This window comes from Dendroctonus ponderosae, unplaced genomic scaffold, assembly GCF_020466585.1.
Source record: "Dendroctonus ponderosae isolate FM_Combo_2020 unplaced genomic scaffold, Dpon_F_20191213v2 Dpon_F_20191213_10, whole genome shotgun sequence".
Taxonomy (NCBI): Eukaryota; Metazoa; Arthropoda; class Insecta; order Coleoptera; family Curculionidae; genus Dendroctonus; species Dendroctonus ponderosae.
This window is the reverse complement of record NW_026017111.1, coordinates 6,736,985-6,760,211: the sequence shown is the minus strand read 5'-3', so window position 1 is coordinate 6,760,211 and position 23,227 is coordinate 6,736,985. Positions and strand designations below refer to the sequence as shown.

Sequence of the window (23,227 nt, the reverse complement as noted above, 5' to 3'; positions counted from 1 at the left end):
GAGGATCACCCTTAAATGCCTCTACTGCAGGTCTTCACGTCGATCTTCACCTTCGAGTGCTGCCTGAAAATCATGGCTCTGAGCAAGGACTTCTTCAACTGCGGCTGGAACGTTTTCGACTTAATCATCGTCTCCGCCAGTCTTCTGGACCTGATCTTTGAACTCGTCGACGGTCTGTCAGTTATCAGGGGACTTCGTCTGGTAAGTGTGTCACAACTTTTCCAGAAGCTAAGGAAAGAGTTGACGGAACAATTTCAGCTTCGCGTGCTTAAACTGGCGCAATCCTGGATCACTATGAAAGTGCTGCTGAGCATCATCATCAGCTCGATTGGGGCTCTTGGAAATCTCACTTTTGTGCTGGTGATTGTTATTTACATTTTCGCCGTCATTGGCATGCAACTGTTCTCCAAAGACTACACCGAGGAGAAGTTCTACCCAGATCCTGTTCCAAGGTGAGTAGCAGTTACCTGGGAAGGCCTTTAAAGTTCTTGAGCAATCTCTAAGTGACTGTTACCTCCCAGTAATCATATATACAACACTTTACCCAATGCAGATGACACAGCCTAGATATGAAACCATACATTTCAGGTGGAACTTCACGGACTTTTTCCACTCGTTTATGATGATTTTTCGCATCCTGTGCGGCGAATGGATTGAACCGTTATGGGACTGCATGAGGGCAGAAGATTATGACGTAAGTTAACTACTGTTCCATTGTCAAACTACTTCAGCGTCGCCGGTTTCCACTGGCTACAGACTAGATTGAATCTAAACTTCTAACCGTTTAGGGCCCGGGCATTTGTCTGGCAGTGTTCCTGCCCACGTTGGTGATGGGCAATTTCATGGTGCTGAACTTGTTCTTGGCCCTGTTGCTCAACAGCTTCAACTCGGAGGAGCTTCGACATCGAAAAGAGGTAACTTTAGACAGGCAGGTTTAGAAAACTCCTCAATTCCACCCTAATAGGAAGTGGGTGATGTGTCCAAGCTCACCCAGAGCTTCCAAAGGATCAGGGACCTGGTACGGAAGCGGCGCTTACAGGAACAGCGCCAGAATGAGAACAACTCTCGCTTGGAGCAGATAGTACGGGAAGTCATGCAACGCCATGCCGATGAGGAGGCTTTCAAAGCTGGCAAGTTTTCCCTGGGAAAAATTGTCTTTGCTCTTGACTGTTTTTTTGCTTCAGCTGAGTTCAAGAAGGCCCAGCAGTTTCCGCGGGATAAGCGCAGCTACCAGGAGGCAATGAACCGCCCGATATCCATCATCAGCTACGACATTCCAGAGTATCAGGTAAGTGGACACTAAGCTGAGTTTTTTACTTTCTCGCACGGAACACTTCCAGGACATCCTGCTGGAAAAGGGCAAGGACTCCTCCTACAGCCAGCAGCACTATGCGCTGTTTCTCAGCACATCCTCAAAGGACACGGACAGTCCGCCTAAGTACAGCAAAAGCGAAAGGCGAAAGCTCAGAAACATGTCTTCTGGGGTGGACACCACAAACAGCAGCAGAGGTAGGCAGATTAGCTATTTTTTTAAATTCTACTGAGGATTCTTCCAGACACAGAAAACACTAATCTGGATGCGAAAAGCGACAAAGTGCTCACCACGACGGAATCCAAAGAGGACGACGGCAAAACCAAGCAAGCAGCTGCAGACAATCTGCAGCCTTGGCAAACGCTGGTTTCTTATGTGGATGAGCTGACTTTAGGAGGCAGGAGAAACTCGAAAGGGCACTTTATCGATGGAATGGGCAACTTTCCGGGGTTTGGCAAACCAAAACCCCCAAAAGTGCCCTCCAATTGCTTCCCGGCTACTTTCTACAACCGGTAATAAGCTCATAAAACGCATTTTTCTGAGCAGGCCGACTGCATGGCTGTTTCAGATGCTCCTGGTTGAACAGATGCTCCGAGTCAGAAGTGGGGATCAAATGGACCAAGTTCCGGACAGCAGTTTTGGCCATTGTGGATACTTCGACCTTCGAATGGTTTATTTTGGTGCTCATTTTTGCGTCCAGCGTCACCTTGTGCTTTGAGGACATTCATCTGGACGAGAATCCCCGACTGAAGGAGCTGCTCTATTGGACCAATTTGGCGTTTTCCATTATATTCGTCATCGAGATGTTCTTCAAGTGGGTCGCCCTGGGGTTTAATAAGTACTTTTCCAGTTTCTGGACGCTGTTGGATTTTTTAATTGTTTTCGTAAGTATTCGACTTTGAAAATTTGCTGAAAAGTAGGATTGTTGCTAGTTTATTAAGCTACGTGCACATTTTTGCCTCTTTTTCCTTTCAAATAGTTGACGTTTTAAAAAAAATTGTTGCAAAAAAGACCCGAAAATTGAAGTTGACAAATACTTGAAGATGTTGAAAGTTCGAAACTTTGACGGTTTGTTGGCCAAGCTTTTCATACAACTTAATGCTTAACATAAAAAGCTTTTCGCTATGTGCATAACGAAGCCACGCCCTCGGTTCTATCTTCTGCCATCTCAAAATTGTAAAAGTTGAAAATGAAGGTCACCACCTCTGAAGATGCAAGCCACTCGTGCTTGCGAAACGTCAGGACAACATTCTGTTGTACGGCGGCTTAAACACCCGAAAAACTCACAAGGTTCAAGGAATGGCATCAAAATCACTTTTATCGAAACTGAATATATTCCAAAAAAGTCAAGGAAAATCTTCAAGGAATTTCGAGGAAGCGTCGAAGAGAACTTGTAATTTCGCTTTGGCGACTTTTTGCTTAAAATTGTATTCTTCTGCTACAGAACAAGAAGTATTAGCGGTACTTTGTTTAATAGACAGAATGAACTGAATAGATGTTTAATGAGTCATATGTTGATAATCAGCACTAAAATTTTCGAATCTACTATTATCAAGGAGTTTGCAGGAAATTTTCCAGCATTGAAATTAGATTTGAAGTTTTTTTCGCACCTTTTTAAAGCGAAAGGCTTTATTAGGAACAGCAAATTCCAAGTATAAGGTGGGAAAGTTTCGAGACCCCGTCATCAACAATAAACGGACAGCAAATTTTTAAGTTGAAATTGTCGTTTTGGCGATTTTTCCTAATACTTCTGCCTGAACCTATTCTTTTCCGAAATCGAAAGGACTGAAAATTTGCGACTTTCTGCAATGAATAAGCGAAATATGAATTGCAGGAGCTTCACATGTCATCATCACGGTTTCAAAAAAACTTCAAAGTTTCGTTACTACTTTTTCACAATTTGTTATTTAAAAATTTACTATTAACGCAACTCAAGGAGATAACAATTCGTACGTTGCAATAAATAGCAGCACTCCAAGATAATAGATTGTCAAAAAGACACGCTCAATAAGGGTTTTAAAAAGAACGTAGAAGAGTAAAAACTTGGAAGCTTTTATTCTAGTTTTGACAGTTTTTCTGCATTTTTTGTGTCAACTTTCGCTGTTCCTAAACCCCAAAAAGTTGAAAAATCCGGGTTTTTTGCTTAAATAGAGAAAACCCCAAGTTATAAACTGTGAAGGTTGTAATTTTCCAGTGTCATCAAGGATGTTTGAGCAAATTTTCAAACTTTTTGTGTCTGTTCAGCGATTTTTTTACAATTTTAGTTTCAACATTTATTGGTTCAAAACTGAACAAAAAAAGGGAACTTATGTTACTTCTTTATATAATTTAAGCGTTAGATCGCAATCCTTCAAAGTGTCGAATATTACCACCATCATCAAATACTTTTCAACAAATTTTCTGGCTTATTTTGCGTTTTAAAAATGCAGGAGCGGCTGAAGTGAACATCTTCCTTCATTAAAAGGCGAATACCCAAGATAATGAAAGGTGAAAGTTTCGAACTGCCACCGCCATCAAGGATTTGCTGGATAGTTTTCAATTCATTTAGAGCGTTTTTGAACGTGAAAAAACGCTGAAGTTTCGAATTGTTGAAGAAGTTGGAAAATTTTCAAATTTTCAGTTTTGCTGAGCATTTTTTGTTTTTGAACATTTTTTGTTCCAAAACTAAAAGAGATAGAAATATGCACGTTGCTTTACTAAATAGCCTAGACCTCAGGAAATAAGGCGTAAAAAGCTCAATCCACGATTAAGGGTTTTGAAGATAACTTTCAAGCTTTTATTGTAAGTAGTCTTTCTGCATCTTTCTGTTCAAATTTTTACTATTACGAAACACCACGAAGTGGAAATGTGCCGGCTATTTGATCGAACAGAAAAAACCCGACGTTTCTGACTGTGACGGTTTCAAATTTTCACCATCATCAAGCAGTTTTGAGCAAATGTTTTGTTTCATTTCAGAGTATTTTTCTGCATTTTTTGTTTGAAGTTTTATTTTTTCAAAGCACAATCAAATTGAAATGTTCGCGTCGCTTCATTCGCTGGTGTAAGCCCTAGACCACTGACCGGGAAGAGTTTCGAATATAACTGTTATCATCAGGGATTTTTCAGCAAACTCTCAGACTTATGTTGCGTTTATCAGTTTTTCTGCCTGCAAATGTTTGTTAAGCACTTTCTGATCCAAGAGGAGAAGGGGAAAGTGTGCATCTTCCCTCGTTATTAGGCGAATGCCAAAGATAATGTAAGATTAAAGTTTCGAGCTGCCACCATAATCAAGGATTTGTCAGCGAATTAAGTTTTCAATTCATTTAGAGCGTTTTCTGGATTTTATGTTTAAGCTTGTATTATTTTGAGAAGAAAGATCTGTTTGCTACATTCGGTTACAGAGCAAAAACCACGGATAATTAAACGTAAAAGTTTCGAATTTCTATCATCATCCAGAAGGTTTCAACAAATTTTCAAACTTTTATTAACGTTATGATGCTTTTGAGCACTTTTTGTTTAAACATTTCGTATTGCGAAACCAAAAGGACTATAATTGTGTCCGTTGTTTCACTAAACAGCAGAAGTCTATAGGAAATAAAGCGTAAAAACTCAATCCACGAATATTAAGGGTTTTAAAGCGAACTTTCAGGCTTTTAATGTAGTTTTGGTTTTTTTGCTCCATCTTTCCGTTAAAACTTTTGGGATTTCCAAACACCAAGAAGTGGAAATTTGCAGACCATTTTATTAAATAGATAAACTATGAAGTTATTGACCGTGAACGTTTCAAATTTCCACTAAATCAGAAAGTTTACAGTAAATTTTCAAACTTTTTGCATCATTTTAGAGAATTTAAAAAATTTTTGTTTGAACTTATTAACTAATTACGTATTTTTCCGAAATAAAATTAATTTAAATTTTTCGCGTTGCTTCATTCGCTAGTGCAAACCTAAAGGCTACTAACCTGAAGAGTTTCGAACATTGCTGCCATCATCAAAGATTTTTTTGTCAATTCTCAGACTTATTTTGTGTTTGAAGTTTTTCCTGTCTGCAAATGCTTATTCAAGCTTTTACTGATTCAACAGAAGAAAGGGTACAAATGTGTATCTTCTTTGCCCACGAGAATGCTCATGATGGTGAAAGATGAAAGTTTCGGACTGCCACCATGTTCAAGGATTGTCAGTGAATGTTCAAGTTTTCAATCATGAGTGTCTTGCTTCAAATTTTCAATGTTTTGTTTTTGGTCTCGTATTTTTGCTTCTACATCTTTCTTTTCACTCTTGTTATTCCAGAACTGAAATAACTAAAAAAGTCTAAGATGAAAAATTGTGAAAGATTAGATATTTATTCCATAAGCAGATCCTCGTTTTTTGCGTGTTCGAACTATCGACACGTTTTGGCATTTTTGGCAATCCTTTATTATTGCGAAACAGAAAGACAGTCGACTTATTGGCATTATTTGGGACACAGGAGAGTCTCCTATACCAGGGATGAACAAAACGCGGCCCGTTAAACATGTTTAAGCGGCCCGCCAACCATTTCTAAAATTGAATTTACTTTATCAACTTTCTCCTATCAATATATTGTTATAAAATTATGGTTATATTTTTATATTACTATTATTATTTAGTATGTGCTATCATTCTATTATATTATAATAAAATGGTAGCACATACTAAAGGAAAACATTTTTTTGTGTCGAGTTACTCACTTGTCGGCGACTTGTTCAAACATGCAAAACAAACACGCGGCGTCTGCACGATTTTTTGTGACGAGATACTCACTTGTCGGCGACATCTTATGCAAAATAATGTGTCTCTTACTTCTCAAAAATACGCATAATATATAGTCATTTTATTCAACAAATTCCAAATGTTCAAAACTGGAAAAACAGCGGTTTCCGTGAAAATATTTTCCTCGCAATTTAATATCGATGTGGATACAGTTGCCGAAGACTTTGAATCGATAAGAGAGCTGTGTTTGTGTAGCTACCTCTTCAATTTTGGCTGATATTGATCAAATTTTACCGAAAAAACAGTGCCAAATTTCTCACTAAAAATTGGACATTCGTTCTTTGGTCTTTTCATGTTTGTTTCTATTTAGCATAAAAATTTGTATATGGTGTCTTTAATTTTTTTAAACTTTGATTCTTTTTTCTAATGTTTATTATAAATAGTTTGAAAAATTATAAATAAGTGTTACTTCATGTGCGGCCTACCAAAAAAAATTTGAAATTTAAATAGGCTCGTTGCACGTTTTGGTGAATTTTTGTTTTTTTAAGTGTCTGCTGCTTTATTAAACCTGGAAAAACCTGGTCATTAGTATTGCCAGTTTCGAATTGGAGTCATCATCAAGGATTTTGCAACAATTTTCAAGTTTGTATGCAACTTATGTTGCTAATTGTTTCTATTGTAAAATAGAAAAAATCAGAAATCAGCGTGTTTCTCCCTCCATAAGACACCGATAGATTTAAGAATGTATCGTGAACGTTTCGAATCACTACCATCATCAAGACATTTGTAGCAAATTTCTGTTGTCTACCTTTTAACGCTTTTTATGCGCCTTTATTTTCAACTTTTACCCAAACCCTTATCAGGGTTTATATTCAGGGGTCACCTCTAAAGATACAAGCCCCTCGTGATTGCAAAACGTCAGGAAGAAATTATATTGTACGATGGCCTAAAAACCCGAAAAAGTCACAAGTTTCAATCAGCGACAGTTTCAAAATTTACAAGAAGCTCATACAAAGTCAGCATTTCAACATACATCCTATTCTGATCAGACACCAATCCTATTCATTCTCTAGTTAGCGAAAAAAGCACACAAATCTGACTCCCTTCCTTTTGAAACTATAAACGATTATGAAACAAGTACCCAGAACCATTTTATAAGCAAACCTCCCAATTCGCAGGTCTCACTGTTCAGTCTCCTGATCGAGGAGAATGAGAACCTAAAGGTGCTTCGATCGCTGAGAACGCTGCGAGCGCTTCGCCCCCTTAGAGCGATCAGTAGATGGCAAGGAATGCGAATAGTTGTAAACGCCCTCATGTACGCTATTCCCAGTATCTTCAACGTATTGCTAGTATGCCTGGTATTTTGGCTGATTTTCTCCATTATGGGTGTGCAGTTTTTCAGTGGAAAGTTCTACAAGTGCGTAGACGAAAATGGAGAGCGACTGTCCTTAAACGTAAACGCTGATCGTTTGATTTTCAATCCAACAGCAATCCAATGTTGAGCTTTGCAGGTGGTCCAGACTAAATGGGACTGTGCAGACCTGAACTACACTTGGGAGAATTCCAAGATATCCTTTGACCATGTGGGAGTCGCTTATCTGGCCTTGTTCCAAGTGGTAAGCCTACACAGTCCACATAATCTAGGTAAGCTGCAATCAAGCACGTGCTTCAGGCAACTTTCGAAGGCTGGATGGAAGTGATGGCCGATGCAGTGGACGCAAGGAAAGTGAATGAGCAACCGACCAGAGAAGCCAATATCTATGCCTATCTTTACTTCGTGGTGTTCATAGTTTGCGGCTCATTTTTCACTCTAAATCTATTCATAGGAGTCATTATCGACAACTTCAACATGCTGAAGAAGAAGGTAGGAAGGCCCCCAAAATAAGCCTTTGATTATAACAATCCCTTCGTGCACAGTATGAAGGTGGAGTGCTGGAAATGTTCCTAACAGAAAGTCAGAAGCACTACTACACAGCCATGAAGAAACTCGGGCGGAAAAAGCCACAAAAAGTGATCAAAAGACCGATGAACGCCTTCCTGGCCATGTTCTACGACTTATCCAATTCGCGACGTTTCGAAATTGCGATATTCGTGCTCATCTTCCTCAACATGCTCACCATGGGCATCGAACACTACGGACAACCGCATGCAGTGTTCTTCATTCTGGAAGTCAGCAATGCTTTTTTCACCACAGTCTTCGGCTTAGGTGGGCTCGAATCAGGATGAACCGCCGGCCAATTGACTCAGACTCTTCCATTTCAGAGGCCATCGTTAAGATGATCGGCTTAAGATACCACTACTTTACGGTGCCTTGGAACGTTTTCGACTTCCTGCTGGTTCTAGCCTCGATCCTCGGAATTTTAATGGAGGATATTATGATCGACTTTCCCGTTTCGCCCACACTTCTGAGGGTGGTGAGAGTGTTCCGAATCGGAAGGATTTTGCGACTGATTAAGGTAAATTAGCTTGGTTTAAGTGGACAGTGATGACCCTTGAAGTTCCAGGCTGCTAAGGGAATAAGGAAGCTGCTGTTTGCGTTGGTGGTGTCTTTGCCAGCCCTGTTCAACATAGGCGCTCTTCTGGCTTTGATTACGTTCATTTATGCCATTATTGGGATGTTTCTTTTTGGTCATGTGCGGCAACAGGGTGAGTTGGTTCTAGCGGTTTTCCAGGAATGTAAACTGTGGTCAATGTTGAAAAAAAACTTAAAATCCTCTATAAACTTGCGGCAAATTCTAGTTGGAATGTTGGAAGATGGGGCGCCACCAGCCAATGGTGTTTAGAGTTTATCGTATGGTTGTAGGGTTTTTTGGACTTCGCGTGCATTTTAGGTTACAAAAGAGCTCGAGATGAAATGCTCGTTTTGGCTTGGTTTAGAGCAGACTGACTTCAAATTTACTTTCAATGAAACTGCTGTTTTGTTGGCGCACCATTTAAGCTCTAACTCTGTTAATTTTCAAGATTTTGCAAAAATCTCCAAACTGCTTACAACTCCGTAGAATTGCGCGAAGAAAAGTGCCGTTGGCCAAGATCGATGATTGCCTGTTTTCGAAGAAATTCAGTTTAAATTTGTCAACGTGGCCTTTGCTTGGTTATAATCATGAGGTTTTTCCTTGCCCCAGAACTCGCTCAATACTCAATAATTTCCACACTCCAAAACACGATTGAAAACGCGATTTCATTGTCTTTAAATCTTAAAGACAATTGAATTTGAGGAAACAACATTTTTATCTGGACTGTTAGCTAGAAAATAGTTATCTGGACGAGCTAGCAAAGAAAACGAACTCAAATTTCGAGAGTGAGTAAAAAATGGCTGATTTGAAGACATGCTCAGATTCTTGGCTCAGGTGTTGGCTGACAGTCTACACTGTTGCAGCGCATAGTTGTTTTTCCAAGCTAAATATGCGTACAACTTGCGAAAATGTTTTTGTATTTATTCTCATAACATAAAATTTTTAAATTAAAATTTGGTCTTTTTCCACACTTTTGGATTACGCTTCTGATTTACGAAAGAAAAGCAGTCTTGGTCAAAAACTTATTTTCGCTTAGTTTGTAAGCAAACGGACTTCTAAATTAGAACTGCTGAAACTGCTAGTTACTTTGTTGCCACACTATTTCCGCCCTGAATTTTTTAACTGTGAAGATATTGCAAAAATTGTAAAACTCTCTTAAACTACAAGTAATTAGCCTAAGAAATGTGCTCCTGGACAAGATCGCTGCTTTTTCTGGTTTTCAATGAAATTGAGTTTTAATTTTTTTTACGTTGCCTTTGCTTAATGTAGTCGTCACTGCTTTCGTTCCTGTGCCTCCATAACTCGCTGAATTCTTACCTTTTTCTCACTACAAAACACTATTGGAAAGACAATTTAATTGGCTTGAAAATTTGTGCGAAGATCTTCCTCAAAATCTTTAACAGTCGTTGAGCAAATGTTCTTTGAAAACTGGAAAACGTTAATTACTTCCTGCCCAATCGCACCCTCTCCTTCGAAATGCGTCGAACTTTTAATATTTTGCAGAAATTGTCAACTGAAATTAAGATGAACAGAGTTGAATTGGATAAAAAGCGTTTTATGAGGAAATGCATATCTGGATCGGTTAGCCAGGAAAACGAGCTCAGAAGCTGGAGTGTGTGAAGAACGGCTGATTTATTGGCATAGCTGGCATGCACTTTTTACCGCATTTCAGCTGACGGTCTAAATTTTCAAGCACAGTTTAACTGCTTTTCTGAAAAAATTAAATGTCTTTCATTTGATTTCGAAAAAAAATACAATTTCAATTTTAGAGAAAAAATGCAATACAGAAAGAGATTCTCCTAGTGTTAAGCTCAGTTTGGCTCAGTTTTACAGCAAATAAATCTGAAAATTGGAGAGACTGAAACTGTTACTTACTTTGTGGACACACTCTTTGAGCTGTACCTTCTCTAATTTACAAGATTTTGTAAAAACTCCAAAATTTCCAGAAACTCCATGCAATTAGCCGAGAAAACGTGCTGATCGGAAAAAATAGTGCTGGTCTCTGTTTTCGAAGGAATTAAGTGTGAATTTTTCAACGTTACTTTTGCTTGTGTATAGTCATCACTGCCTTCCTTGTCCCATAACTCACTTAATTGATAACAATTCCCAAACCCCGATACAGAATTGGAAAGGCTTTTTAATTTGATCTCAAATATATTCGTCCTTTAAATCCCGAAATCTTTAAAACTTGCCGAGTAAATGGACTTTGAAAACCGTCAAGCGTCGAAGCTACACAGTCGCTGTTAGCTTACGCTCTTTACTTCATAACTTGTTAAAGAATGAAAATTTGAACAAATAAGCCAACTGGGGTGAGAAGAATTAAATTTTTGCAAAAAAACGTATTTAACGAAAAAATGCATATCTGGATCGGTTAGCGAAGAAAACGAGCTCAAATTCTAGAGTGCGTCAAGAAGTCTAGAAAAGAACTGAATAAAAGTGGTCTTGGTCAAAATCTCGTTTTCGTTCAGCTGTTTCGCTGTTCAGCTATTCGTTTCGGTTAGCTGTCAAGATGTGGAAATTTTTTTAAAATTTTCGAAAATCTCATATAATGGCCCGTAGAAAACGTGTGGCGGCTAAAATCGATTCTTTCCCTCGTTTTGGAGGAAAATGAGTTTTAATTTTGCACAATTTCCTGCGCTTAGGTATAGTCGTTGCGGCCATCTTCCCCCAGACCTCAATCAATTTTTATCGCTTTCCAAATCCCAAAACACCATTCGAAAGACGGTTTAATTGTCTTTAGAACATATTTTAACGTCTTTGTCATAATCTGCAGATACGTTGGGTAAATGGAGTTTGAATACTGGCAAACCTCAAAGTTAACTACTCACTGCCAACTGGCACTCTTTACTTCATATTTCGTTGAGCGTTGAACATTTTTGGGGGAAATTGTGAAACTGAAGTGACGAAAACTCAACTGGTAAAAAGTCCCGTTTATGAGGAAGAGCAGATCTGGATCGGTTTGCAAGGAAAACGAGCACAAATGATAGAGTGTGTGAACTGGGTTTTTCATCCCATTTCAGCTGGCAGTCTAGATTCGTGCATGTTTCATTGCTTTCCCAAGCAATTACATGTGTGAATAAGTTTTTTAGTTGAAAAATATGTCCAATTTTTCGCAGTCTAAAACTCGGTTTGGCTTATTTTGGCTGCAAATGCGTTTCACTGTTTGATTGTGATTCGATAATTAGAGCGACTGAAACTGCTACTTGCTTGCTGGCACACTATTTTAGCCACAGCTTATTTTACTTTTCAAATTTGTCAAAAATTCCGACACTTTCGTGAACTCCTTGCAATTAGCCGAAGAAAAGTGCTGGTAGCCAAATTTTCTGCTTGGCCCCATTTTTTCTCAAACGTGAAATTGAGTTTGAACTTTTTTACTTTGCCTTTGCTCAGGTTCAACCGTCACTACCTTCATTGCCCCAGAGCTCGCTCAATTCTTAACAGTGTTCAGACCCCGAAACACCGTCGGAAAGATCATTTAATGCTCTTTAAAATATGTTTTTAATAATTGGTCGAAATATTTGAAACTCGTCGAGTAAATGGACTTTGAAAACTGACAAACGCCGCCCTAACTTAGTCGCTGCCAGCTCGCACTCTTTACGTCATAACACCTTAAATTCTGAAAATTTGGCAGAAATTATCTAATGGGGATAAAGGTAATCCAATTGGCGAAAAAAACGTGTTTTGAGTAGACATGCATCGGTTATTTAGCAAAACGAGCTGAAATCCTAGTGTGTCTGTGAAGAACAGATGATTTGAAACCTGTATTGACGTTTTTCAAAAGCTTAGATATTTAAATTTGTTTTTCCCATTTTTTTACTTGTGGTTTGTTACTTATTTAAGCATAAAAGGTGCTGTTGGCCTGAGATTGGTTTTTGCTTAGACTGGCAGCAATTTGATTTCACAATTTGGGTGACTGAAACTGGTTCTTGCTATGTTGTCACACTATTTCAGGTTTTATTTATTTGTCCACAATTTTCCGAAGTACCCAAAAATTTCAACAGTCCACAAGAAAAGTGCTTCTGGGGAAAATAGGTGCAAGCCGCCGTTTAAAAAGGAATTGAGCTGGCACTTTTCAACGTTGTCTTTGCTCGGCTGAAGTCGTGACTGTCTTTTTGCCTCAGAACTCGCTCAGTTCTCAATATTTTTGAAACCTCAAAACCCCGTTGGATAGTCAATTAATATTACTAAATATATGTGGAAAGTCCTTTGTGGAAATCAGCCAAACTCGTCGTCAAGTAAATAGAGTTTCAAAACTGGTGAAACGTCGAAGTTACTTAGTCGCTGCCATGTCGCACTCATAACTTCATAACTCGTTTAGTTCTTAAAAAAGTTTCAAAAAATTAGCAAACTGGGATCAGCATATTTAAATTGGCAAAAAAAACGTCTTTCAGGAAAAATATCCTCTCCGGGTCGGTTAGCCAAGAAAACGAGTTAAAATGTTGCGTTCAAACGTTGCAAAAACTGCGTAAAGCACGCCTTGCAGAAGCTCTTGGCTCGGATTTCAGCAGACAACTTCCATCACCGCAGCAAAGACAAGGAAATATAAAGAATCCATAAAACTTCAGTTGCTTGTCAGAAAACTAAACTCAGTTTATGCTAAAATATTTACATATTTCAGGTCATACTTACCAGCTTTCTGCAAGCTGGCGCCCCATCCTCCATTTTTTCCCATAAATCCTCAGAAAATTCAATACACTTTTACTGCGATATGATTCACAAAGGATTATCGACCGATTTCGTCCATTGTCGATATCAAACTGAATATTCTTACACCCTTTCGAAGAAAATGCACCGAAGTAAGAAATACACATGATCATTTAATCATTTGCTGTTCGCCTTTTCGATGATTTATTGCTCTGCTTCAGTCAAAATATGCCATTTAATGCTCTATCCAGTGCTCCAGCTCAATATGCTACTCAGAAATGGGCAAAGAAATGATAGAATGCATAACATTTTCGCCTAATCTTGTACATCATATTGAAATTTCGCCTTTTATTTCAAGCTTGAAAAATTCTTGTGAAGTAACCAAGAGCTCAATCGAAACCAAATTCACATTATAACTTAACTGACTTTTTGCCTGACATGTAATTCTTTTCCTTATAAATGTGGCAATTTTTCTTGAATATTTGGCCAAAAAATGTGGTGATCTGCTTTTTTAAGTTTTAAAATTCCGGTACCGGACCTCGAAATAAGTGTAATTCAATGTGCGACGCGATAAGACGAGCTGAGTTATAACTCATTAGCGCAACAGAACGGCAACAACTCAAAAGTCCAACTCAACACAGTGTTACCCATGCCTGACGTGTTTTCTCACGTTGCTTCATTCCCCCAATTCTGAGAGCAAAATTTGTTGCGCTATAGACCTCGGCAGTAGAAAGCCCTTCGCTTTATGAACTGTTTCTAAAGCATTCAACAGTACCTTCTTTTGGATCTTGAGTCATTAATACCTGCAATATTCCTAGGTGCTCTGGACGATATGGTAAATTTCGAAACATTCGGCCGATCCATGCATCTGCTCTTCCGCTTGATCACATCGGCTGGATGGAACGACGTGCTTGAGTCCCTCATGATCGAGTACCCCGACTGCGATCCCCACTACCGGAACCAGACGAATGGCAACTGCGGCTACCCCCTCCTCTCCATCATCTACTTCACCAGCTTCATCATCATCAACTACATGATCGTGATCAACATGTACATTGCGATCATTCTGGAGAACTTCAACCAGGCCCATCAGGAGGAGGAAATCGGTATAGTGGAGGACGATCTAGAGATGTTCTACATTCGATGGAGCAAGTGAGTGTCGGGATTACATCCAAAGACCCCTAGTCTTGACGATGTTAACGATTCAATGTCTTTAGGTACGATCCTCATGCGACGCAATTTATCCGATTTGCCCAACTGTCGGACTTCATAGCGTCGCTAGACCCGCCACTGGGCATCGCCAAGCCCAACACAGTGGCTCTGGTCAGCTTTAACCTGCCCATTTGCAGGGGGAACAAAATCCACTGTTTGGACATTCTTCATTCTCTGGTTAAGCACGTGTTGGGACATGTGGAGGAGACTGATAACTTCAGACAGGTATGGCAGATATTGAATTTCAGTTGCACCAAAGCAGCCAAATGCACACTGGGATCTTCTGGGTAGGAACCGGAGGTTACTTAGGTACAACTTAGAAGGGAAGCTAATAGTGAACTAGAGTTGCATAATTTAGAAGAAAACATAAAAGCTGAACTAAATTTGTTGAAAAAAACGGGGACTTGACCAAGGCGTTAGTTGGGATCCAGCTAGGACGATGTTGTGGACGAACTAGGAGAATACACTCAAACATTGCTCGACGAGCTTAATTAAGTTTGCATATCGGGAAGCAAACGCGCAAATATCTCGAACTATGCAGACGATGCGTTGCTGGTGGCGGATAACACAAATTGTCTGCAGCGGTTGCTGCAACTTGATCATCCAATTTGAACTGTCTACCAGTTCTACAGATGAATCAAGCAGCTGGAAGCGCGAGAGTTGCTAATTATTGCATGGACACGACTGCGCAAGAGGATGGCACGCATAAACGAGCAAAAGCGAAAAGAGGAGCAATGGGATGAGAAAAGAGTCCAGCCATCAGATGAAATAAGTACATAAAGAACGGCAAAAAGATGAAAGGATTATTGACTCACGGTTGCAAGAACAAGAGCCAAAGGGAGAAGAAATCAGCCAAAATTGACCTTTAGGTTCCATGCAAGAAAAATTTTTTCTATAGGACGTGGCAATTTAGAAATATCCATCTTTTTGGGGTCTGGACAAATCAGTTGATAAGAGTTGATGGCACATCAGGCATTAAACTTCCTATGAACATTTTGGAGAAATTAGGCGGTTTATATTAAAGTACCTGATGAAGAGAACCTACCTGTTTCAACCGAACAGCGTCTTGTACCAAAAGGATCATTGAAGATGGCCATGGCCGAGCCCCGATGGAGAATTCGGGATTGAGACTGACTTTATCATCACCAACAAGAAACAAATCTTTAGGCATGTTACAGTTCTGAACCAGTTTTCAATGGGCAGCGACCAAAGAGCGGTGAGACCTCTATAGAAATGGACCCTGGAAAAGAAAGGTATCGTATAAAAGAGAACCGTATAAAAGTCTCACAAATCTAAACAGAAAATTAAACAATGACAAAAAGGACATAAAAAATGGATCTATGACCACCAACAGACAAGAATTATATACACGATTGCACAAGAGTCGACAAAACTAATGAGCAACAAACAGAAAACTTATAGAGTGGAGACCAGGAGCTGACAAAAGGATTAGAAGCAGACCACCTACACGATGGACAGACGATGTCAGAAGAATGGCTGGCAACTGGCTGCAAGAACCTCAGAATCGAGACGATTGAAATAATTTACCATGATAATGATGACCTGATGATGGCTCAGAATTAGAACTTTTAGGGCTAGTCGATTTAATTCTTAGATAGGATCCTGGAGAAGGTCTGGAGACACTAATTGTTAAAGAGCACATTGACATGGCATGCACATGGTTGCGTCAGAAAAAAAGCGAAATTTTAAAACTGAAAACAAAATATCTGATGGTGACCCAAAGTCGAAACCTGCAGGGACCATGCAGGAGACACTTTTGCAAAAAAGTGATATTCTAGAAATACTCAGCTCTTTTGGATCAGGAACAATTAATTGGTAAAGAGGGACATGACATTAGGCCTGGTTATGAAAAGACTGCTAACTGCCTATGAAAAGATCGACGAAATTAGAAACTTTATAACATAACGTCTGATGATAACCGATAATCAGGAATCGGAACTTTTAGAGTTAATTGAAGCTATTTCCCATAAAACGTGTCAACACAGAATAATCCGATAATCAGTCTTAGATATGGAGACATTAATTGGTAAAGAGAGACATGACATTAGGCCTGGGTAACTCAGTGAATTTTCAGAGGTTAGCGCAGTGCTGCGCAAATGGCTTGGTGCGCCAACCCAATGCACCGTCGCAGTATCTCAGTTCCAGTGTGGGGAAAATGTTTATGACTTTTTAATTACTTTTTCTAGATTTACTTTAAAGGTCATTTATTAATAACATTTTAAAAATCTCTTCAAATATCAGAATTTTCCAGTTTTAGCCAAGTTACTCTTTCTTTTAAATGCTCAATTTTCTACAGTTTCAAAAATAAATAAAAAATTATATCAAAAAAACTACAAACTTCTCAAAACAAATTCTACAAAAAGTTTTCTATCAAAAAGCGAACAGAATAAGCGAAAAATGTGGAAATGTGGTTTTTTAGTTTTGACTGAATTTTTTTTGATTTTGTAGAGTTGCTCTTAAAAATATTGACGACCTGAAGAACTTTTAGGCGAAAAATTACAAGATAAATTTATAGCTTTGTAAAAATTTTACAAAAACCTTTTTTACTGTGGAATTCGGGACAAAATACGGAAATAAATTCTTACCGTTTTTTCCCGTTGGAGAAAACCATTAAGGTTTCCTCCAAAACCGATTACAAAAGTAAAAGTTTTTAATCGGAAACGCAAAAAAACATTATTTTCTGATGATTTTCTTTTTTTTTCAGTAAAAAATGACAAAATTCACCACATTCATCGGTGTGCAGGGAAGTTTAGAAAATCCTTTTCAGGTTCGAAGTTGGCACAAAAACCAAATAATTTTATTCACTTTTTTACCGACAGTAATTAGGAATATCTTAAAAAACGACCAGAGAGAAAAAGTTTACAAACAATTATAGGAAAAATTTGCCGCCCTCATGGCTCTGAAAATATCGAGTTTTCGAACGAGAAAGTTCCTTTACATTTTCAGGTCATTCCAGTTTTAACAAAGTTTCTATTAAACAATTCTTTCCACGCAAAAATCGCATTATTTTTTAGTTATACTTAAAACACTGACAATGTTCTGCTAGGTATTTTCTGTGAAAAATTATAAGATACATTTTATTGGAGCACTCGCCTCCTTAACCGCTATGCAAAAATATTTGTAAAACTTTTTGCAACTTCGAATTATGGACAAAACTCTAATAATTATTTCTAGGCATTTTTTCCAAAAATGTTTCTCCGAACTGAAAAAGGGAAAGTTTATAATCGTTTATTTGGAAAAGTATTGAAAACTGGAGTTTCTTCACTTTTAGGTCAATATTTCTAAACAACACTGTCTCTATACGGAAAAAACGTGTTTTTCCTAACGTTTTACTGTAAAATACTGACAAACTAACTCTTTTATGCACAAAAATTGCATAAAATGATGAAGAGATCGATTTTACAAGAAAACTCGTCTACATTCTTTAGTCTCAGTTCGGTTGCTGGGAAACTCCAGATTACTTTTTTCTGGTTGTTTGAACTAAGTGGTAAGACGTTACTCAGAAAAAATGTTAATAACCCTTTTTTAGATGTGAAAATTCCAGTATGGGGTCTCGTAAAGCTTTAACAGATGAATTATAACTCATTAACCGGTGAGTTATAACTCGTTATCTCAGAGAGCGGCATGCAGCAAGTAACCAGAGGAAAAAGAGCGAAATAAAAAATCGGAAACAAAACGTCTGATGGTGAGTCAAAGTGGAAACCTGCAGGGTCCATTGAAGAGACACTTTTCTATAAGACTTCGCAATAAAGGAATCTCAATCACTTCTCGATCTCGAGAAATTAACTGTCAAAAGTGACCCATTAGGCATTAAACTGCCTATGAACAAGTAGACGAAATTGAAACTTGTATAATCAAACATCTGAAGATGGCTCAAAATCAAAACTTTTAGGATTTACACAATAGATGGTCTTCTTCCACAAAACGCGGCAACTCGCACATTTGCCATCAATGAAAAAACTTAATTGCCAAAAGCGATAAAGTCGCATTAAACTGGCTCTGAACAAGTGGACGAAATTACTTTCATCCTGCATATCATTGGGAACACAAAACCTGATGATGGTCTGAGATCCAAACCTTAGACATTAATAGAACACATTTTGCATGAAACGGGTAACGCAGAAATGTCCACGCTTCTTGGATCCAGAGACTTTATTTGCTAAAAAGTGACATGAATTGAGCAGAAAAGAACAAAATGTAAAAATGAAGAACTGAACGCCTGATGATAACCCCAAATCGAGACCTTCAATGTCTATGGAACAGACCTTTTCCTATAGAATGGCATAGGGCAAGCATGTCAATCTGGGAATTCTAGAAATTATTCCCGCATAAACTCACTGCATGACCTAAACTGCCTCTCAGGAAATGTGCGCTCTGTTTTTTGCTGGTTGGAAGAAACGGGGAAATCGAGTGGTGTGATTACGAGCGGTAGATTTACTATACTTGAAACTCCATGTAGCAGTTTTGGCCCCCACGGAAAATGCTAGAGTCTTTGGGAACTGCGCCCCATAAATTGTCTCAGGGTACAAGACACTTTCCTGAGCAAATGTCTCGGGAATATTACCTTAGTCTACTTAGGACTCAGTTGGTTGTTCCTAACCCTCCCAAATTTCCAGCTTCAAGAGCAGATGAACATCAAATTCAAGAAGCAGTTCCCCACTCGAAAAGAACTGGAAATTGTGTCCTCAACCAGGATCTGGAAACGACAGGATAAAGCAGCCCGGCTGATGCAGAGGACATGGAAGGAATACTTGAGGTAAGTGGTTGCCCACTCGTTGCCCAGCCTGATGGAGTGTCTTCAGGCGCAAGAAGGAAAAGGAACGCGAAGCCGAGGAAGTGGACGAAACCACGCAAACATCATCGCCGGGCGATTGGCGCAGTCGGCTGTCAACTTTCCTGCACGTGCATCGTGGGTCTCGCGCCTCCTCTCGCAAGTCCTCCAGGGCCTCAGACGCGAGCGATCTCAGCGAGCTGGGTGGTCCCTGGCTCAATTTGCCGCTGCTTTTGCTCTCAAGCGCCGCCAATGTGCCTCCGGAGGACCTGGATTTGAGGCGCGAGTCCGCCGATGTGGTCAGCATCAAAGTGAGCCAGGCCACTCCTGAGGGTGGCTCACCTCCACGAGCCTCTACACCTGCAGGTCAGTACTCTTCTCCTTTGAACCCCTACTTTAACCAGCATTCGTTCCGAATGTCTATCAAACTTCCTGGTCTAGGTTCTGTCTCATCCGGGGGAGTTGCTTGGTTGCCCTTGTCTCTTCTTTATTGTATACAGAAGATCCGAGAGAAGGACTGGGGTGTTGCCCTCCCATTAAATAATTTACCGGTTTTTTAAAAGGCCCATACAAGGTTTAATGTGCATAAATCTTCAGGTGGCCCTCGACGCCGAAGCCTCTACAATTTCTTCCTCAAGCATCAGGATGCAGTCGAAAAACCGGACTCTTCTAGTGCCGCCACTTCGCCAGTTACTCCTAGAAAGGAGTTCAAAGTTCAAGGTAAAGCGACAGATTCCTTTCAACCATCATATTCACACTTCCCTTGTACATAATATACAATTACTTGATACCTACGGGGCGACTGAATTTTCGCAGAGGGCGACGAGATGGCAAATTTCTGCGTATTTAACATTTTCATCTTGTAGATACAAAGCTACAGGGTGTTGGTTCTACAGCTTAGTATGTTTTTCTCGTTATGCGTTTTGCTGTTTTTGAAATGTTTGCCTGATATTTTCAATATACTCAATGAGACTGGAGAAATTCGTATGCAAACATACAGGCAATGTAGTTTCTGAGGGCAAGCCTCTTTTCCTAAGCAAGCATTTTTGATGCAAGCTCTACAGGCTTAAAAGTCAATTCCCTGCTCAATTTGATACGTTTTCTTGCATTTCTTTTGTACCTGCGACTGATTTTGAGCCAAATATTAGAAGAAAATCCCCAATAATTGCCTAAAATCAAGATTATGTGTTTTTACTAGTTTTTTTAATTTAGCCTTTCAAGGATTCGCTTGTAAACACTGCGCTCAGCACACAAAAAAAAATAATTAAAAAAGTTTTTAGTAAAAAAATATTTCGTAAATAATCGAAAAACTATGCAAACCAAAATGATGCTTTTTTAATAAATGTGGAGAATTCTTGCTATTATTTGTTTAGCAGTAAAGCACTCAAAAACAACAATAAACAAACTCAGAAATCTGAAAAATCATGATGCTTGCAAAGAGTTTGAAGTAAAATTTTTATAGTGTTTTACTCGAAAACAGTGGCGGAAGCGAAATACGCGAGAAACCGACAATTTTCAGTAGCAGAGAAAGGAGCGATTATACAGAGCGCTCCTAATTAATGTGCCAAAAGTTACTGGTAAATTCTTTAGGCAAAAATAATGCGTTTTATGCAAATTTGTCTTGTAATTTCCTTGATTCAGGGTGTCAAAATGGTGATTTTTTTAATAAGGTTATTAACCAGTGTTACTAATGACAAAAAAAAAATCCGGTTTTTTATATCGAAAAATCCACTTTTTTTGGTAATAGTATAACTAGTTAAGGATCTAATAAAACAACAAATTTAAGTGCATTTTGACACCCTGTACTTAGGAATCTATTAACTTCGGGATAAGACAAATTTGCCTTAAACGCAATATTTTTGCTGAGAAAGTCTGCAAAAATCTGATTTGTTAAACATCTGCAGAAAAATTTTCTACAAATGCCTGGGTTTAAAATAGATATGTAAATTTTGGAAATTCGACAAATTTTCTCTTTGCGTTTAGTGGACGCAAAAACGCAATATCTATTTGAAATTCTTAAAAAACACCAAAGTAGTACAAAAGCTGAAAGGGAGCAACAATTTAATGTTAGATGAGATTCAAAAGCGACTACTAACACTGTTTTTTGACCTGCCGATATAATAGACCGATTTTCCATTACATCCCTAGTGTATTCCTGGGACACAATGTTGTTAGGTAAAGAAAATTGCAAGTAACTTAGTGCAAACAATCGCTTTCCAGCAATTTACTGTTCACGATCGTCCCTTAGCAAAGCTTCCTAGTCTGAGAAATACTGGGTGGTTCAAGCAATGATTTTTAAGTGAGTGAGTGAGTCCCCGAAGTAATGTCTAAATTTATAGAAAATTTTCCGGTGCGTTTTTTCGGGTTTCCTTATGGAAATAGGCAAGGAAACGTTTTGACAAGGCTAAACAAACAGGAAACTGGGAAGCATACAAGCAGACCTTGTACGACCAGCACTAAGAGAATCGCTAGAACCGCTGGACTCCAAAAGGTTCTCAGTAGAGATCCCCAAAGATCAATATGTTCCATTGTTTTCTGAGACCGTAGAATATACAGCAGCACAAGGAAACTCTTGAAGAATACTTCAAGTTTACTTCCCTGACTCGGAAATATTGGAGAAAACCCTAAACGACTGGGAACAGGGGCGAATTGGGTCAGAACCACTGCAGCTTAGAATTAGGGCGCATGGGAAAGACTGGAAAACTGCAAAATTCAGCTCAACTCTATAAATCAGCATGACCGAATAACGAATTTTAGCGCTACTCCAACAAGATAATAAGCACTTGCTTCCGTGGGATGCTGAGTTGTGTTTATACCAAAACCTAGAAGAGTTCAGACCCCCGCAAGAACAACAAGCTTTGTGTCCTAGCTAAAGTTGGCGATCCATCTAACAATCGCAATTTTAGAAGTTGCTCTTCTCAAGTCTTTTAGGTCGGAATTTTGAGTCCTACCAACTGATTTTCGGCCCTCAAATTCGTTCTAACGCGAGTCCTTGGGTCTGGAAATCATATTAGGCTGAAATCGGTTGAGAAACGTGAAAGTCATAAGAGTTTGAAGGTCGAAAAGACGCTTTTTCAAGGCAACTGCTATCAATGTTTTCTTTGTGGATTTAAGGTCGCACTTTTTTGGGAAAACAGCTTTTTGTATGTAGAAATTTTCTGCATAACTCTGTTAATCTCGGGCCGATTTGGAAATTTAGAAATTTGTTGAAAAACGTACGATTTTCTATGAAAGCATGTCGTGGAAAATTGCAATGATTTGTGATTGAAGTGATTTGAAGGACGAAAAGACGATTTTCCGAAGAAAATCCGTTGCATTTTTACTTCGATTGACTCGCTTTCAAAATAGAACATCAGATCGTTTGCAAAATGTATTCTCGACATATTCACTGTCTGAAAGAAAATTTGAATTTGCTTGGAAAATAGCTTGGAAGGAAATGGGCTCTGAATATTGGCAGGCGTAAAACTCTCCAGCTTGCATATACTTCCACTCTTCACCCTGTAACTGGGTCAGTGATCAACATTTATCAGAAATCCAAAAAGGCTTAAAAAGCCCATAGACCTCGCCTTAAAAGTTGTTTCGGGGCCAAAGTTGATTTTGAACACAGTTTCAGCGCCAGGAGAGGTTAAAATTTCATAGACGTGAAGCGCTAGTTGTTACTGAAAACACGCTCTTCTGCTTTAAGTTTGGCGGCTCACCAAGATTGTTTTAACCGAAAAACGCATTTTTAGCAGCATCTCAATGGTTAACAAAAAATTTCAAAATTTGAAATATTTTTTGAAAACATTTTGGAAAGTTTGGAATTTCTTGAAAATCGTATGTGCAAATTTTTCACTTAAGAGTTGTCTGTAGACCAAAATTCCACTTCTTATTAACATGCTTTTGGTATATAGTTTAGGAGAAAATGGAATTTGAAATTCGACGGACTTAACTGCCACCCAAATTGTTTGCCCACTTATTTGCCGATAACTCCGCAACTGTTGGAAATATTTTCTTCGCAAGAGTTTCGAGGTCTCGAAAAAAATCGACAGTGGCACCGGTTTTG

The 23,227-nt window shown here is 38.8% G+C and overlaps 1 protein-coding gene across 1 annotated transcript in view; it reads left to right on the top strand.

The window, feature by feature from the left end:
- LOC109541885 (sodium channel protein 60E) overlaps positions 1 to 23,227 on the top strand; it is a 45,048-nt gene that overhangs the window by 18,992 nt on the left and 2,829 nt on the right. Inside the window, exons 11-29 of the mRNA XM_019910884.2 lie at positions 31 to 201; positions 259 to 452; positions 589 to 694; positions 789 to 914; positions 965 to 1,288; positions 1,341 to 1,509; positions 1,557 to 1,824; positions 1,881 to 2,196; positions 7,200 to 7,475; positions 7,533 to 7,637; positions 7,694 to 7,885; positions 7,939 to 8,227; positions 8,284 to 8,477; positions 8,526 to 8,667; positions 13,997 to 14,330; positions 14,396 to 14,615; positions 19,028 to 19,167; positions 19,214 to 19,548; positions 19,780 to 19,902. Of these exons, the coding sequence (XP_019766443.2) occupies positions 31 to 201; positions 259 to 452; positions 589 to 694; positions 789 to 914; positions 965 to 1,288; positions 1,341 to 1,509; positions 1,557 to 1,824; positions 1,881 to 2,196; positions 7,200 to 7,475; positions 7,533 to 7,637; positions 7,694 to 7,885; positions 7,939 to 8,227; positions 8,284 to 8,477; positions 8,526 to 8,667; positions 13,997 to 14,330; positions 14,396 to 14,615; positions 19,028 to 19,167; positions 19,214 to 19,548; positions 19,780 to 19,902 (4,024 nt within the window). The remainder of the gene's footprint in view (positions 1 to 30; positions 202 to 258; positions 453 to 588; positions 695 to 788; positions 915 to 964; positions 1,289 to 1,340; positions 1,510 to 1,556; positions 1,825 to 1,880; positions 2,197 to 7,199; positions 7,476 to 7,532; positions 7,638 to 7,693; positions 7,886 to 7,938; positions 8,228 to 8,283; positions 8,478 to 8,525; positions 8,668 to 13,996; positions 14,331 to 14,395; positions 14,616 to 19,027; positions 19,168 to 19,213; positions 19,549 to 19,779; positions 19,903 to 23,227) is intronic.